The 15,529-nt window shown below is 48.7% G+C and overlaps 1 protein-coding gene across 1 annotated transcript in view; it reads left to right on the top strand.

The window, feature by feature from the left end:
• Positions 1 to 15,529, top strand: part of LOC135574403 (coiled-coil domain-containing protein 171-like) — a 142,096-nt gene that overhangs the window by 11,310 nt on the left and 115,257 nt on the right. The window contains 6 exon segments of the mRNA XM_065025993.1: positions 2,269 to 2,415; positions 4,227 to 4,319; positions 5,981 to 6,079; positions 8,754 to 8,815; positions 12,240 to 12,378; positions 13,397 to 13,511. Coding sequence (XP_064882065.1) covers positions 2,269 to 2,415; positions 4,227 to 4,319; positions 5,981 to 6,079; positions 8,754 to 8,815; positions 12,240 to 12,378; positions 13,397 to 13,511 — 655 coding nt within the window.

The following is a 15,529-nucleotide window of genomic DNA, read 5'->3' on the forward strand; positions in this document are numbered from 1 at the left end:
GCTGTAGGTAACACACACCCTGCTGTAGGTAACACACACCCTGCTGTAGGTAACACACCCTGCTGTAGGGAACACACACCCTGCTGTAGGGAACACACACCCTGCTGTAGGGAACACACCCTGCTGTAGGGAACACACCCTGCTGTAGGGAACACACCCTGCTGTAGGGAACACACACCCTGCTGTAGGGAACACACACCCTGCTGTAGGGAACACACACCCTGCTGTAGGTAACACACACCCTGCTGTAGGGAACACACACCCTGCTGTAGGGAACACACACCCTGCTGTAGGTAACACACACCCTGCTGTAGGGAACACACACCCTGCTGTAGGGAACACACACCCTGCTGTAGGGAACACACACCCTGCTGTAGGTAACACACACCCTGCTGTAGGTAACACACACCCTGCTGTAGGGAACACACACCCTGCTGTAGGGAACACACACCCTGCTGTAGGGACACACACCCTGCTGTAGGGAACACACACCCTGCTGTAGGTAACACACCCTGCTGTAGGGAACACACACCCTGCTGTAGGGAACACCCTGCTGTAGGTAACACACCCTGCTGTAGGGAACACACACCCTGCTGTAGGGAACACACACCCTGCTGTAGGTAACACACACCCTGCTGTAGGTAACACACACCCTGCTGTAGGTAACACACCCTGCTGTAGGGAACACACACCCTGCTGTAGGGAACACACCCTGCTGTAGGGAACACACCCTGCTGTAGGGAACACACCCTGCTGTAGGGAACACACACCCTGCTGTAGGGAACACACACCCTGCTGTAGGGAGCACACACCCTGCTGTAGGGAACACACACCCTGCTGTAGGGAACACACACCCTGCTGTAGGGAACACACACCCTGCTGTAGGGAACACACACCCTGCTGTAGGTAACACACACCCTGCTGTAGGGAACACACCCTGCTGTAGGGAACACACACCCTGCTGTAGGTAACACACACCCTGCTGTAGGGAACACACACCCTGCTGTAGGGAACACACACCCTGCTGTAGGGAACACACCCTGCTGTAGGGAACACACACCCTGCTGTAGGGAACACACACCCTGCTGTAGGTAACACACACCCTGCTGTAGGGAACACACACCCTGCTGTAGGGAACACACACCCTGCTGTAGGGAACACACACCCTGCTGTAGGGAACACACACCCTGCTGTAGGGAACACACACCCTGCTGTAGGTAACACACCCTGCTGTAGGGAACACACCCTGCTGTAGGGAACACACACCCTGCTGTAGGGAACACACACCCTGCTGTAGGGAACACACACCCTGCTGTAGGGAACACACACCCTGCTGTAGGGAACACACCCTGCTGTAGGTAACACACACCCTGCTGTAGGGAACACACACCCTGCTGTAGGGAACACACACCCTGCTGTAGGTAACACACCCTGCTGTAGGGAACACACACCCTGCTGTAGGGAACACACACCCTGCTGTAGGTAACACACCCTGCTGTAGGGAACACACACCCTGCTGTAGGTAACACACCCTGCTGTAGGTAACACACACCCTGCTGTAGGGAACACACACCCTGCTGTAGGGAACACACACCCTGCTGTAGGGAACACACACCCTGCTGTAGGGAACACACATCCTGCTGTAGGGAACACACACCCTGCTGTAGGGAACACACACCCTGCTGTAGGGAACACACACCCTGCTGTAGGGAACACACACCCTGCTGTAGGGAACACACATCCTGCTGTAGGGAACACACACCCTGCTGTAGGAAACACACACCCTGCTGTAGGTAACACACCCTGCTGTAGGAAACACACACCCTGCTGTAGGGATATATATATGTATATATATATATATATATGTGTTTTAAATATGTTTTCATGAAAAGTGTTGGTTTGGAGATGGTTTAAGCGAAAGGTTTGCTGGTATGGCATCACCGTAACAGAATGATTAACTCATGGGTCACAGACATTCAGGTCAGTGACGACTCCTGGTCGTTCAGTGTTAAGATGCAGCTGGACTGCCCTCTAGTTGGCATTTAGAAGGCAAACAGGACACAGCAAAATACATTCATTTGGTGGCTTCCATCAAAACAATGACAATTTGTTGTTGTTGTTGTTGAATATTAACCCTTTGTTAACCCCCTCCCTCACCTCTCCCTCCCTCTCCCCCTCTGTCCCGTTCTCCCACTTCTTCCTCCCCTCACCTCTCCTCCCACTTCTCCCACTTCTTCCTCCCCTCACCTCTCACTCCCTCACCCCCAGAATCAGGAGGAGACTCTGCAGGAGCTGAAGAGGAGGATGGGGGAGGTGCAGAGAGAGAGGGAGAGAGACGGGGAGGCACTACGACGTCAGACCAGCGAACTGGGCTACATCACAGAGAGAGAGGAGAGAATGAAGAAAGAACTAGAGGTGAGGGAGGGAGGGAGAAACCAACAGAACCATCCTAGAGAGAGTCAACACTCTAGAAACAAACATAGAACCATCCTAGAGAGAGTCAACACTCTAGAAACCAACATAGAACCATCCTACAGAGAGTCAACCCTCTAGAAACCAACATAGAACCATCCTAGAGAGTCAACACTCTAGAAACCAACATAGAACCATCCTAGAGAGTCAACACTCTAGAAACCAACATAGAACCATCCTAGAGAGTCAACCCTCTAGAAACCAACATAGAACCACCCTAGAGAGTCAACACTCTAGAAACCAACATAGAACCATCCTACAGAGAGTCAACACTAGAAACCAATATAGAACCATCCTAGAGAGAGTCAACACTAGAAACCAATATAGAACCATCCTAGAGAGAGTCAACACTAGAAACCAATATAGAACCATCCTAGAGAGAGTCAACACTAGAAACCAATATAGAACCATCCTAGAGAGAGTCAACACTAGAAACCAATATAGAACCATCCTAGAGAGAGTCAACACTAGAAACCAATATAGAACCATCCTAGAGAGAGTCAACACTAGAAACCAATATAGAACCATCCTAGAGAGAGTCAACACTAGAAACCAATATAGAACCATCCTAGAGAGAGTCAACACTAGAAACCAATATAGAACCATCCTAGAGAGAGTCAACACTAGAAACCAATATAGAACCATCCTAGAGAGAGTCAACACTAGAAACCAACATACAACCATCCTAGAGAGAGTCAACACTCTAGAAACCAACATAGAAACATCCTAGAGAGAGTCAACACTCTAGAAACCAATATAGAACCATCCTAGAGAGAGTCAACACTCTAGAAACCAACATAGAACCATCCTAGAGAGAGTCAACACTCTAGAAACCAACATAGAACCATCCTAGAGAGAGTCAACACTCTAGAAACCAACATAGAACCATCATAGAGAGTCAACACTCTAGAAACCAACATAGAACCATCCTAGAGAGTCAAGACTCTAGAAACCAACATAGAACCATCATAGAGAGTCAACACTCTAGAAACCAACATAGAACCATCCTAGAGAGAGTCAACACTCTAGAAACCAATATAGAACCATCCTACAGAGAGTCAACACTCTAGAAACCAACATAGAACCATCCTAGAGAGAGTCAACACTCTAGAAACCAATATAGAACCATCCTAGAGAGAGTCAACACTCTAGAAACCAACATAGAACCATCCTAGAGAGAGTCAACACTCTAGAAACCAACATAGAACCATCCTAGAGAGAGTCAACACTCTAGAAACCAACATAGAACCATCCTAGAGAGAGTCAACACTCTAGAAACCAATATAGAACCATCCTACAGAGAGTCAACACTCTAGAAACCAACATAGAACCATCCTAGAGAGAGTCAACACTCTAGAAACCAATATAGAACCATCCTAGAGAGAGTCAACACTCTAGAAACCAATATAGAACCATCCTAGAGAGTCAAGACTCTAGAAACCAACATAGAACCATCCTAGAGAGTCAACACTCTAGAAACCAACATAGAACCATCCTAGAGAGTCAAGACTCTAGAAACCAACATAGAACCATCCTAGAGAGTCAACACTCTAGAAACCAACATAGAACCATCCTAGAGAGTCAAGACTCTAGAAACCAACATAGAACCATCATAGAGAGTCAAGACTCTAGAAACCAACATAGAGATTTCAAATAGAGTGTGTTTGTGTGTTCCTCAGACCGCCCTACAGAGAGTCAAGACTCTAGAAACCAACATAGAGATTTCAAATAGAGTGTGTTTGTGTGTTCCTCAGACCGCCCTACAGAGAGTCAAGACTCTAGAAACCAACATAGAGTCTGAGAGAGCTGCTCACCTGGAGTCTAAATTCAACTCTGAGATCATACAGGTAAAACACATACCTCTTTAATGTGTATTCCCTGTAGCTGACCCTGTAGTCTTTAATGTGTATTCCCTGTAGCTGACCCTGTAGTTGATCCTGTAGTTGACCCTGTAGTTGACCCTGTAGCTGACCCCTGTAGTTGACCCTGGGCCTCTGACCCTGGGCCTCTGACCCTGTAGCTGTCCCCTGTAGTTGACCCTGAAGCTGACCCCTGTAGTTGACCCTGTAGCTGACCCTGTAGCTGACCCTGTAGCTGACCCTGTAGTTGACCCTGTAGTTGACCCTGTAGCTGACCCTGTAGCTGACCCTGTAGCTGACCCTGTAGTTGACCCCTGTAGCTGACCCTGTAGCTGACCCTGCAGCTGACCCTGCAGCTGACCCCTGTAGTTGACCCTGGGCCACTGACCCTGTAGTTGACCCTGTAGCTGACCCTGTAGCTGACCCCTGTAGTTGACCCTGGGCCGCTGACCCTGTAGCTGACCCTGTAGCTGACCCTGTAGTTGACCCTGTAGCTGACCCTGTAGCTGACCCCTGTAGCTGACCCCTGTAGTTGACACTGGGCCTCTGACCCTGTAGCTGACCCTGTAGCTGACCCTGTAGCTGACCCTGCAGCTGTCCCCTGTAGCTGACCCTGTAGCTGACCCCTGTAGTTGGCCCTGGGCCTCTGACCCTGTAGCTGACCCTGTAGCTGACCCTGTAGCTGACCCTGCAGCTGACCCCTGTAGTTGACCCTGGGCCACTGACCCTGTAGTTGACCCTGTAGCTGACCCTGTAGCTGACCCCTGTAGTTGACCCTGGGCCGCTGACCCTGTAGCTGACCCTGTAGCTGACCCTGTAGCTGACCCTGTAGCTGACCCTGTAGCTGACCCCTGTAGCTGACCCCTGTAGTTGACACTGGGCCTCTGACCCTGTAGCTGACCCTGTAGCTGACCCTGTAGCTGACCCTGCAGCTGTCCCCTGTAGCTGACCCTGTATCTGACCCCTGTAGTTGGCCCTGGGCCTCTGACCCTGTAGCTGACCCTGTAGCTGACCCTGTAGCTGACCCTGTAGCTGACCCTGTAGCTGACCCTGTAGTTGACCCTGTAGCTGACCCTGTAGTTGACCCTGTAGCTGACCCTGTAGTTGACCCTGTAGCTGACCCTGTAGCTGACCCCTGTAGTTGACCCTGTAGCTGACCCCTGTAGTTGACCCTGTAGCTGACCCTGTAGTTGACCCTGTAGTTGACCCTGTAGTTGACCCTGTAGCTGACCCTGTAGCTGAACCCTGTAGCTGAACCCTGTAGCTGAACCCTGTAGCTGACCCTGTAGCTGACCCTGTAGCTGAACCCTGGGCCTCTGACCCTGTGACCCTGGGCCTCTCAATGTGTTTGACTGGGGTTGGGAAGAATGCAGAAGACCAATTTCCGTTCTAAACAAATGGACAATAAACAATCTATTATCCCTCTCCTCCCTCTCTCCTCTCCCTCCCTCCCTCCCCCCGCCTCTCTTCTCTGCCCCCCATCTCTCTCTCTCCCCTTTCTCTCTCTTCTCAATCTCCCCCATCTTTCTCCTCTCCTAACCCTCTTCTCCTCTCCCTGCCTCCCTTCCTCTTTCCCTCGCTCTCTCTCTCCCCCTCTCTCCCTCTCTCCTCCCCCTCTCTCCCCTCTCTCCGCCCTCTCTTTCCCCCAGCTGCGTATCCGTGACCTGGAGGCAGCTCTACAGGTGGAGAAGTGTAGCCAGGCTGAAGCCGTGTCCAGTCTGGACATGGTCAAACAACAGTTCAGAGAGGTGGGTAAACCCAGGCTAAGGAGATGGACCTTACCGTTGTCCTCTTGAGCAAGGCCCTTAACCCCACAACGTGCTCTCCCTCTCTCTCTTCTCACTCCCTGCCTCCCTCTTGAGCAAGGCCCTTAACCCCACAACGTGCTCTCCCTCTCTCTCTTCTCACTCCCTGCCTCCCTCTTGAGCAAGGCCCTTAACCCCACAACGTGCTCTCCCTCTCTCTCTTCTCACTCCCTGCCTCCCTCTTGAGCAAGGCCCTTAACCCCACAACGTGCTCTCCCTCTCTCTCTTCTCACTCCCTGCCTCCCTCTTGAGCAAGGCCCTTAACCCCACAAAGTGCTCTCCTCTCTCTCTCTCTCACTCCCTGCCTCCCTCTTGAGCAAGGCCCTTAACCCCGCAACGTGCTCTCCATCTCTCTCTCTTCTCACTCCCTGCCTCCCTCTTGAGCAAGGCCCTTAACCCCACAACGTGCTCTCCATCTCTCTCTCTTCTCACTCCCTGCCTCCCTCTTGAGCAAGGCCCTTAACCCCACAACGTGCTCTCCATCTCTCTCTCTTCTCACTCCCTGCCTCCCTCTTGAGCAAGGCCCTTAACCCCACAACGTGCTCTCCCTCTCTCTCTTCTCACTCCCTGCCTCCCTCTTGAGCAAAGGCCCTTAACCCCACAACGTGCTCTCCCTCTCTCTCTTCTCACTCCCTGCATCCCTCTTGAGCAAGGCCCTTAACCCTGCAACGTGCTCTCCCTCTCTCTCTTCTCACTCCCTGCCTCCCTCTTGAGCAAGGCCCTTAACCCCACAACGTGCTCTCCCTTTCTCTCTCTTCTCACTCCCTGCCTCCCTCTTGAGCAAGGCCCTTAACCCCACAACGTGCTCTCCCTCTCTCTCTTCTCACTCCCTGCCTCCCTCTTGAGCAAGGCCCTTAACCCCGCAATGTGCTCTCCCTCTCTCTCTTCTCACTCCCTGCCTCCCTCTTGAGCAAGACCCTTAACCCTGCAACGTGCTCTCCATCTCTCTCTTCTCACTCCCTGCCTCCCTCTTGAGCAAGGCCCTTAACCCTGCAACGTGCTCTCCCTCTCTCTCTCTTCTCCTCCTCCCTCTTGAGCAAGGCCCTTAACCCCGCAACGTGCTCTCCCTCTCTCTCTTCTCACTCCCTGCCTCCCTCTTGAGCAAGGCCCTTAACCCTGCAACGTGCTCTCCCTCTCTCTCTTCTCACTCCCTGCCTCCCTCTTGAGCAAGGCCCTTAACCCTGCAACGTGCTCTCCATCTCTCTCTTCTCACTCCCTGCCTCCCTCTTGAGCAAGGCCCTTAACCCTGCAACGTGCTCTCCCTCTCTCTCTCTTCTCACTCCCTCTTGAGCAAGGCCCTTAACCCCGCAACGTGCTCTCCCTCTCTCTCTCTTCTCACTCCCTGCCTCCCTCTTGAGCAAGGCCCTTAACCCTGCAACGTGCTCTCCCTCTCTCTCTTCTCACTCCCTGCCTCCCTCTTGAGCAAGGCCCTTAACCCTGCAACGTGCTCTCCCTCTCTCTCTCTTCTCACTCCCTGCCTCCCTCTTGAGCAAGGCCCTTAACCCCACAACGTGCTCTCCCTCTCTCTCTCTTCTCACTCCCTGCCTCCCTCTTGAGCAAGGCCCTTAACCCTGCAACGTGCTCTCCCTCTCTCTCTTCTCACTCCCTGCCTCCCTCTTGAGCAAGGCCCTTAACCCCACAACGTGCTCTCCCTCTCTCTCTTCTCACTCCCTGCCTCCCTCTTGAGCAAGGCCCTTAACCCCACAACGTGCTCTCCCTCTCTCTCTTCTCACTCCCTGCCTCCCTCTTGAGCAAGGCCCTTAACCCCACAACGTGCTCTCCATCTCTCTCTTCTCACTCCCTGCCTCCCTCTTGAGCAAGGCCCTTAACCCTGCAACGTGCTCTCCCTCTCTCTTCTCACTCTGCCTCCTCTTGAGCAAGGCCCTTAACCCCACAACGTGCTCTCCTCTCTCTCTCTTCTCACTCCCTCTTGAGCAAGGCCCTTAACCCCGCAACGTGCTCTCCCTCTCTCTCTTCTCACTCCCTGCCTCCCTCTTGAGCAAGGCCCTTAACCCCGCAACGTGCTCTCCCTCTCTCTCTCTTCTCACTCCCTGCCTCCCTCTTGAGCAAGGCCCTTAACCCTGCAACGTGCTCTCCCTCTCTCTCTCTTCTCACTCCCTGCCTCCCTCTTGAGCAAGGCCCTTAACCCCACAGCTCCCTCGTTGTTCACTGTAAAGTGTCACACCCTGACCTTTGTCTTATTTATTGTTTTGGTTAGGTCAGGGTGTGACATGGGTGATGTGTGTGTTGTTGTACTGTCTAGAGGTTTTGTAGGTTTATGGGGGTTGTTTATCATCTAGGTGTTTATTGTATGTCTATGGTTGCCTAGATTGGTTCTCAATTAGAGGCAGGTGTTTATCGTTGTCTCTGATTGGGAACCATATTTAGGTAGCCATCTTCTTTGGGTATTTGGTGGGTTATTGTCTATGTCTAGTTGCCTGTGTCTGCACTAGTATTATTATAGCTTCACGTTCGGTTTGTTGTTTTTGTATAGTGTGTTAGGTGTTCTTCGTCTTTATTAAAAATATGTCGATCATTTTACGCTGCGCCTTGGTCTCCTCCGTACGACGAACGTGACATATAGACAGTAAGGTTGTGTTGTTGTATTCTACTGTAGGTGGAGCGAGCCTACAGCATAGAGAGAGACAGGGCACGGGACTCTACTGGCAGACTGGCACAGTAAGTGTTTATCCAAAATGGCACCCGATTATTTTTTTCTAGTGCAGTCTGGGTATACAGTCAGAAGTTTGGACACACCTACTCATTCATGGGTTTATCTTTATTTTTTACTATTTTTCTACATCGCAGAATAATAATGAAGACAATTAAAACTATGAATTATTTTAATGTAACCTTTATTTAATTATTAATTTATTTATTCAAGTCAGTTAAAGAATAAATTATTATTTACCATGACGGCCTACATCGGCCAAACCCGGACGATGCTGGGCCAATTGTGCGCCGCCCTATGGTACTCCCAGTCATGGCCGGTTGTGATACAGCCTGGAATCAAACCAGGGTCTGTAGTGATGCCTCTAGCACTGCGATGCCTTAGACCGATGCGCCATTCGGGAGCCTTAAATAACACATATGGAATCATAAATGGCCACCCTTTGCCTTGATGACAGCTTTGCACACTCTTGACATTCTCTCAACCAGCTTCATGAGGTAGTCACCCGGAATGCATTTCTATTAACAGGTGTAACATATGGAATCATAAATGGCCACCCTTAAGACTGGATATCATGAAATTGGAGGGGGAAAAGGATCAAATTACACACACAAAAAAGTATATATAATTATATACAGTACCAAGTAAAAGTTTGGACATACCAACTCATTCAAGGGTTTTTCTTTATTTTTACTATTTTCTACTCTGTAGAATAATAGTGAAGACATCAACACTATGAAATAACACACATGGAATCATGTAGTAAACCAAAAAGTGTTAAACAAATCTAAATATATTTTATATTTGAGATTCTTTCAAAGTAGCCACCCTTTGCCTTGATGACAGCTTTGCACACTCTTGGCATTCTCTCAACCTGCTTCATGTGATATTCACCTGGAATGCATTTCTATTAACAGGTGTACCTTGTTAAAAGTACATTTGTGGAATTTCTTTCCTTGTTAATGTGTTTGAGCCAATCAGTTGTGTTGTGACAAGGTAGGGGGGGTATACAGAAGATATCCCTATCTGGTAAAAGACCAAGACCATATTATGGTAAGAACATCTCAAATAAGTGAAGAGAAATGACAGTCCATCATTACTTCAAGACATAAAGGGGGGTGGAAAAGGTCAATCTGGAAAATTTCAAGAACGTTGAAAGTTTCTTCAAGTGCAGTCGGAAAAACCATCAAGCGCTATGATTAAACTGGCTCTCATGAGGACCGCCACAGGAAAGGAAGACCCAGAGTTACCCTCTACTGCAGAGGATAAGTTCATTAGAGTTACCATCCTCATAAATTGCAGACCAAATAAATGCTTCACCGAGTTCAAGTAACAGACACATCTCAACATCAACTGTTCAGAGGAGACTGCTTGAATCAGGCCTTCGTTTTTATTTTTTATTTATCCGTTATTTTACCAGGTAAGTTGACTGAGAACACCTTCTCATTTACAGCAACGACCTGGGGAATAGTTACAGGGGAGAGGAGGGGGATGAATGAGACAATTGTAAACTGGGGATTATTAGGTGACCGTGATGATTTGAGGGCCTAATTGGGAATTTAGGTCAAATTGCTGCATTGAAACCACTACTAAAGGACACCAATAATAAGAAGAGACTTGATTGGGCCAAGAAACATGAGCAATGGACATTAGACTGGTGGAAATCTGTCCTATGGTCTGATGAGTCCAATTTAAGATTTTTGGTTCCAACAACCACCATGTCTTTGTGAGACGCAGAGTAGGTGAACTGATGATCTCCATGTGTGGTTCCCACTGTGAAGCATGGAGGAGGTGGTGTGAGGGTGTGGGGGTGCTTTGCTGGTGACACTGTCTGTGATTTATTTAGAATTCAAGGCACACTTAACCAGCATGGCTACCACAGCATTCTGCAGCGATACACCATCCCATCTGGTTTGTGCTTAGTGGGACTATCATTTGTTTTTCAACAGGACAATGACCCATAACACACCTCCAGGCTTTGTAAGGAGGTGTGTTGGGTCATTGTCCTGTTGAAAAACAAAGGAGAGTGATTGAGTGCTGCATCAGATGACCTGGCCCACACAATCACCGGACCTCAAAAAAAAAAAGCAGCCAAGAAGTCCTCAGCATATGTGGGAACTCCTTCAAGACTGTTGGGAAAGTATTCCAGGTGAAGCTGGTTGAGAGAATGCCAAGAGTGTGCAAATGTATCATCAAGGCAAAGGGTGGCTACTTTTGAAGAATCTAAAATATATTTTGATTTGTTTAACACTTTTTTGGTTACTACATGATTCCATATGTGTTATTTCATAGTGTTGATGTCTTCACTATTATTCTACAGAGTAGAAAATATTTTTTTTTAAAATAAGAAAAACCCTGGAATGAGTTAACGTGTCCAAACCTTTGATTGGTACTGTTTATGGTAGTAATACCTGTGGATGAGGTTAACATTGTGTTGTGGTGTGTAGCCTGGAGAAGGACTACCTGAGTTCTCAGGCAGAGTTGATTGGTACTGTATATGGTAGTGATACCTGTGGATGAGGTTAACATTGTGTTGTGGTGTGTAGCCTGGAGAAGGACTACCTGAGTTCAGAGTTGATTGGTACTGTATATGGTAGTGATACCTGTGGATGAGGTTAACATTGTGTTGTGGTGTGTAGCCTGGAGAAGGACTACCTGAGTTCTATTGGTACTGTTTATGGTAGTAATACAGAGTTGATTGGTACTGTTTATGGTAGTGATACCTGTGGATGAGGTTAACATTGTGTTGTGGTGTGTAGCCTGGTTCTAGAAGGACTACCTGAGTTCAGAGTTGACTGGTACTGTATATGGTAGTGATACCTGTGGATGAGGTTAACATTGTGTTGTGGTGTGTAGCCTGGAGAAGGACTACCTGAGTTCTAAGGCAGAGTTGATTGGTACTGTTTATGGTAGTGATACCTGTGGATGAGGTTAACATTGTGTTGTGGTGTGTAGCCTGGAGAAGGACTACCTGAGTTCAGAGTTGACTGGTACTGTTTATGGTAGTGATACCTGTGGATGAGGTTAACATTGTGTTGTGGTGTGTAGCCTGGAGAAGGACTACCTGAGTTCTAAGGCAGAGTTGATTGGTACTGTATATATGGTAGTGATACCTGTGGATGAGGTTAACATTGTGTTGTGGTGTGTAGCCTGGAGAACATTGGACTACCTGAGTTCAGAGTTGATTGGTACTGTTTATGGTAGTGATACCTGTGGATGAGGTTAACATTGTGTTGTGGTGTGTAGGCTGGAGAAGGACTACCTGAGTTCAGAGTTGATTGGTACTGTTTATGGTAGTGATACCTGTGGATGAGGTTAACATTGTGTTGTGGTGTGTAGGCTGGAGAAGGACTACCTGAGTTCAGAGTTGACTGGTACTGTTTATGGTAGTGATACCTGTGGATGAGGTTAACATTGTGTTGTGGTGTGTAGGCTGGAGAAGGACTACCTGAGTTCTAAGGCAGAGTTGAGTGCAGAGTTGGAGAAAGAGAGAAGAACTGCATCACAAGTCCGAGACCAACTACAGGAACTACACACGCTACATACGCACAGCCTGACACAGCTGGACATGGTAGGAGGATTCACACACACACACACACACACACACACACACACACACACACACACACACACACACACACACACACACACACACACACACACACACACGGGGAGGGGAACGACAACTCAAAGAACCACAAGTGTGTCTGAAGGATTGTAAGTGGCAGGTGTTTTTTTTCTCTGTCTCTCTGCTCTCTCTCTGTCTCTCTCTGCTCTCTCTGTCTGTCTGCCTCTCTATCTGTCTGCCTCTTTCTCTCTGCTCTCTCTCTGTCTCTCTCTGCTCTCTCTTTGTCTCTCTGCTCTCTCTCTCTCTCTCTCTCTCTGCTCTCTCTCTGTCTCTCTGCCTCTCTCTATCTGTCTGCCTCTCTCTATCTGTCTGCCTCTCTCTATCTGTCTGCCTCTCTCTTTTTCTCTCTGCTCTCTCTCTGTCTCTCTCTGCTCTCTCTCTGTCTCTCTCTGTCTCTCTCTATCTCTCTCTGTCTCTCTCTATCTCTCTCTGTCTCTCTCTGTATCCCTCTGTCTCTCTCTGTCTCTCTCTCTCTCTCTCTCTCTGTCTCGCTGTCTCTCTGTCTCTCTCTGTCTCCCTCTCTCTCTCTCTCTCTCTCTCTCTCTCTCTCTGTCTCTCTGTCTCTCTGTCTCTCTCTGTCTCTCTCTGTCTCTCTCTGTCTCCCTCTCTCTCTCTCTCTCTCTCTCTCTCTCGCTGTCTCTCTCTCTCTGTCTCTCTCTCTGTCTCTGTCTCTCTCTGCTCTCTCTTTGTCTCTCTGCTCTCTCTCTCTCTCTCTCTCTCTACTCTCTCTCTATCTGTCTGCCTCTCTCTATCTGTCTGCCTCTCTCTATCTGTCTGCCTCTCTCTTTTTCTCTCTGCTCTCTCTCTGTCTCTCTCTGTCTCTCTATCTATCTCTGTCTCTCTCTGTCTCTCTCTGTCTCTCTCTGTCTCCCTCTGTCTCTCTCTCTGTCTCTCTCTCTCTCTCTCTCGCTGTCTCTCTGTCTCTCTCTCTGTCTCTCTCTCTCTGTCTCTCTGTGTTTAGGCTCGTAAGCGTCAGGTGTTACTGGAGGAGGAATTTGAGAGCTATCTTAGAGAGTTACAACAGCTACTGCAACTACACACCGCTGTAGGGCCCCTCACTGCTGTAGGACAACAAGGTTAGTGTCAGTATGTGTGTTGTAGAGAAGCTAAAACATGGTGCAGAACTGACCATAACCCTCACAGAATGGACCATAACCCTCACAGAATGGACCATAACCCTCACAGAATGGACCATAACCCTCACAGAATGGACCATAACCCTCACAGAACTGACCATAACCCTCACAGAATGGACCATAACCCTCACAGAACTGACCATAACCCTCACAGAATGGACCATAACCCTCACAGAACTGACCATAACCCTCACAGAACTGACCATAACCCTCACAGAACTGACCATAACCCTCACAGAATGGACCATAACCCTCACAGAACTGACCATAACCCTCACAGAACTGACCATAACCCTCACAGAACTGACCATAACCCTCACAGAACTGACCATAACTCTCACAGAATGGACCATTACCCTCACAGAATGGACCTTAACCCTCACTGAATGGACCATAACCCTCACTGTACTGACCATAACCCTCACAGAATGGACCATAACCCTCACAGAATGGACCATAACCCTCACTGTACTGACCATAACCCTCACAGAATGGACCATAACCCTCACTGTACTGACCATAACCATAACCCTCACTGTACTGACCATAACCCTCACTGTACTGACCATAACCATAACCCTCACTGTACTGACCATAACCCTCACAGAATGGACCATCACCCTCACTGTACTGACCATAACCCTCACAGAATGGACCATCACCCTCACTGTACTGACCATAACCCTCACTGTACTGACCATAACCCTCACAGAATGGACCATAACCCTCACTGTACTGACCATAACCATAACCCTCACTGTACTGACCATAACCCTCACAGAATGGACCATAACCCTCACTGTACTGACCATAACCCTCACAGAATGGACCATAACCCTCACTGTACTGACCATAACCCTCACAGAATGGACCATAACCCTCACTGTACTGACCATAACCCTCACAGAATGGACCATAACCCTCACAGAATGGACCATAACCCTCACAGAATGGACCATAACCCTCACTGTACTGACCATAACCCTCACTGTACTGACCATAACCCTCACTGTACTGACCATAACCCTCACAGAACTGACCATAACCCTCACTGTACTGACCATAACCCTCACAGAACTGACCATAACCCTCACTGTACTGACCATAACCCTCACAGAACTGACCATAACCCTCACAGAATGGACCATAACCCTCACTGTACTGACCATAACCCTCACTGTACTGACCATAACCCTCACTGTACTGACCATAACCATAACCCTCACTGTACTGACCATAACCCTCACTGTACTGACCATAACCCTCACAAAACTTACCATAACCCTCACTGTACTACCATAACCATAACCCTCAAACCCTCACTGTACTGACCATAACCCTCACTGTACTGACCACAACCATAACCCTCACTGTACTTACCATAACCCTCACAGAACGGACCATAACCCTCACTGTACTGACCATAACCATAACCCTCACTGTACTGACCATAACCATAACCCTCACTGTACTGACCATAACCCTCACTGTACTGACCACAACCATAACCCTCACTGTACTTACCATAACCCTCACTGTACTGACCATAACCATAACCCTCACTGTACTGACCACAACCATAACCCTCACTGTACTTACCATAACCCTCACCGTACTGACCATAACCCTCACTGTACTGACCACAACCATAACCCTCACTGTACTGACCATAACCCTCACTGTACTGACCATAACCCTCACTGTACTTACCATAACCCTCACAGAACGGACCATAACCCTCACGGTACTGACCATAACCATAACCCTCACTGTACTGACCATAACCCTCACTGTACTGACCACAACCATAACCCTCACTGTACTGACCATAACCCTCACCCCTCACTGACCATAACCCTCACTGTACTGACCATAACCCTCACTGTACTGACCATAACCCTCACTGTACTGACCATAACCCTGGACCATAACTGTGTACTGACCATAACCCTCACAGA

This window comes from Oncorhynchus nerka, linkage group LG12 (assembly GCF_034236695.1).
Source record: "Oncorhynchus nerka isolate Pitt River linkage group LG12, Oner_Uvic_2.0, whole genome shotgun sequence".
NCBI classification, from domain to species: domain Eukaryota; kingdom Metazoa; phylum Chordata; class Actinopteri; order Salmoniformes; family Salmonidae; genus Oncorhynchus; species Oncorhynchus nerka.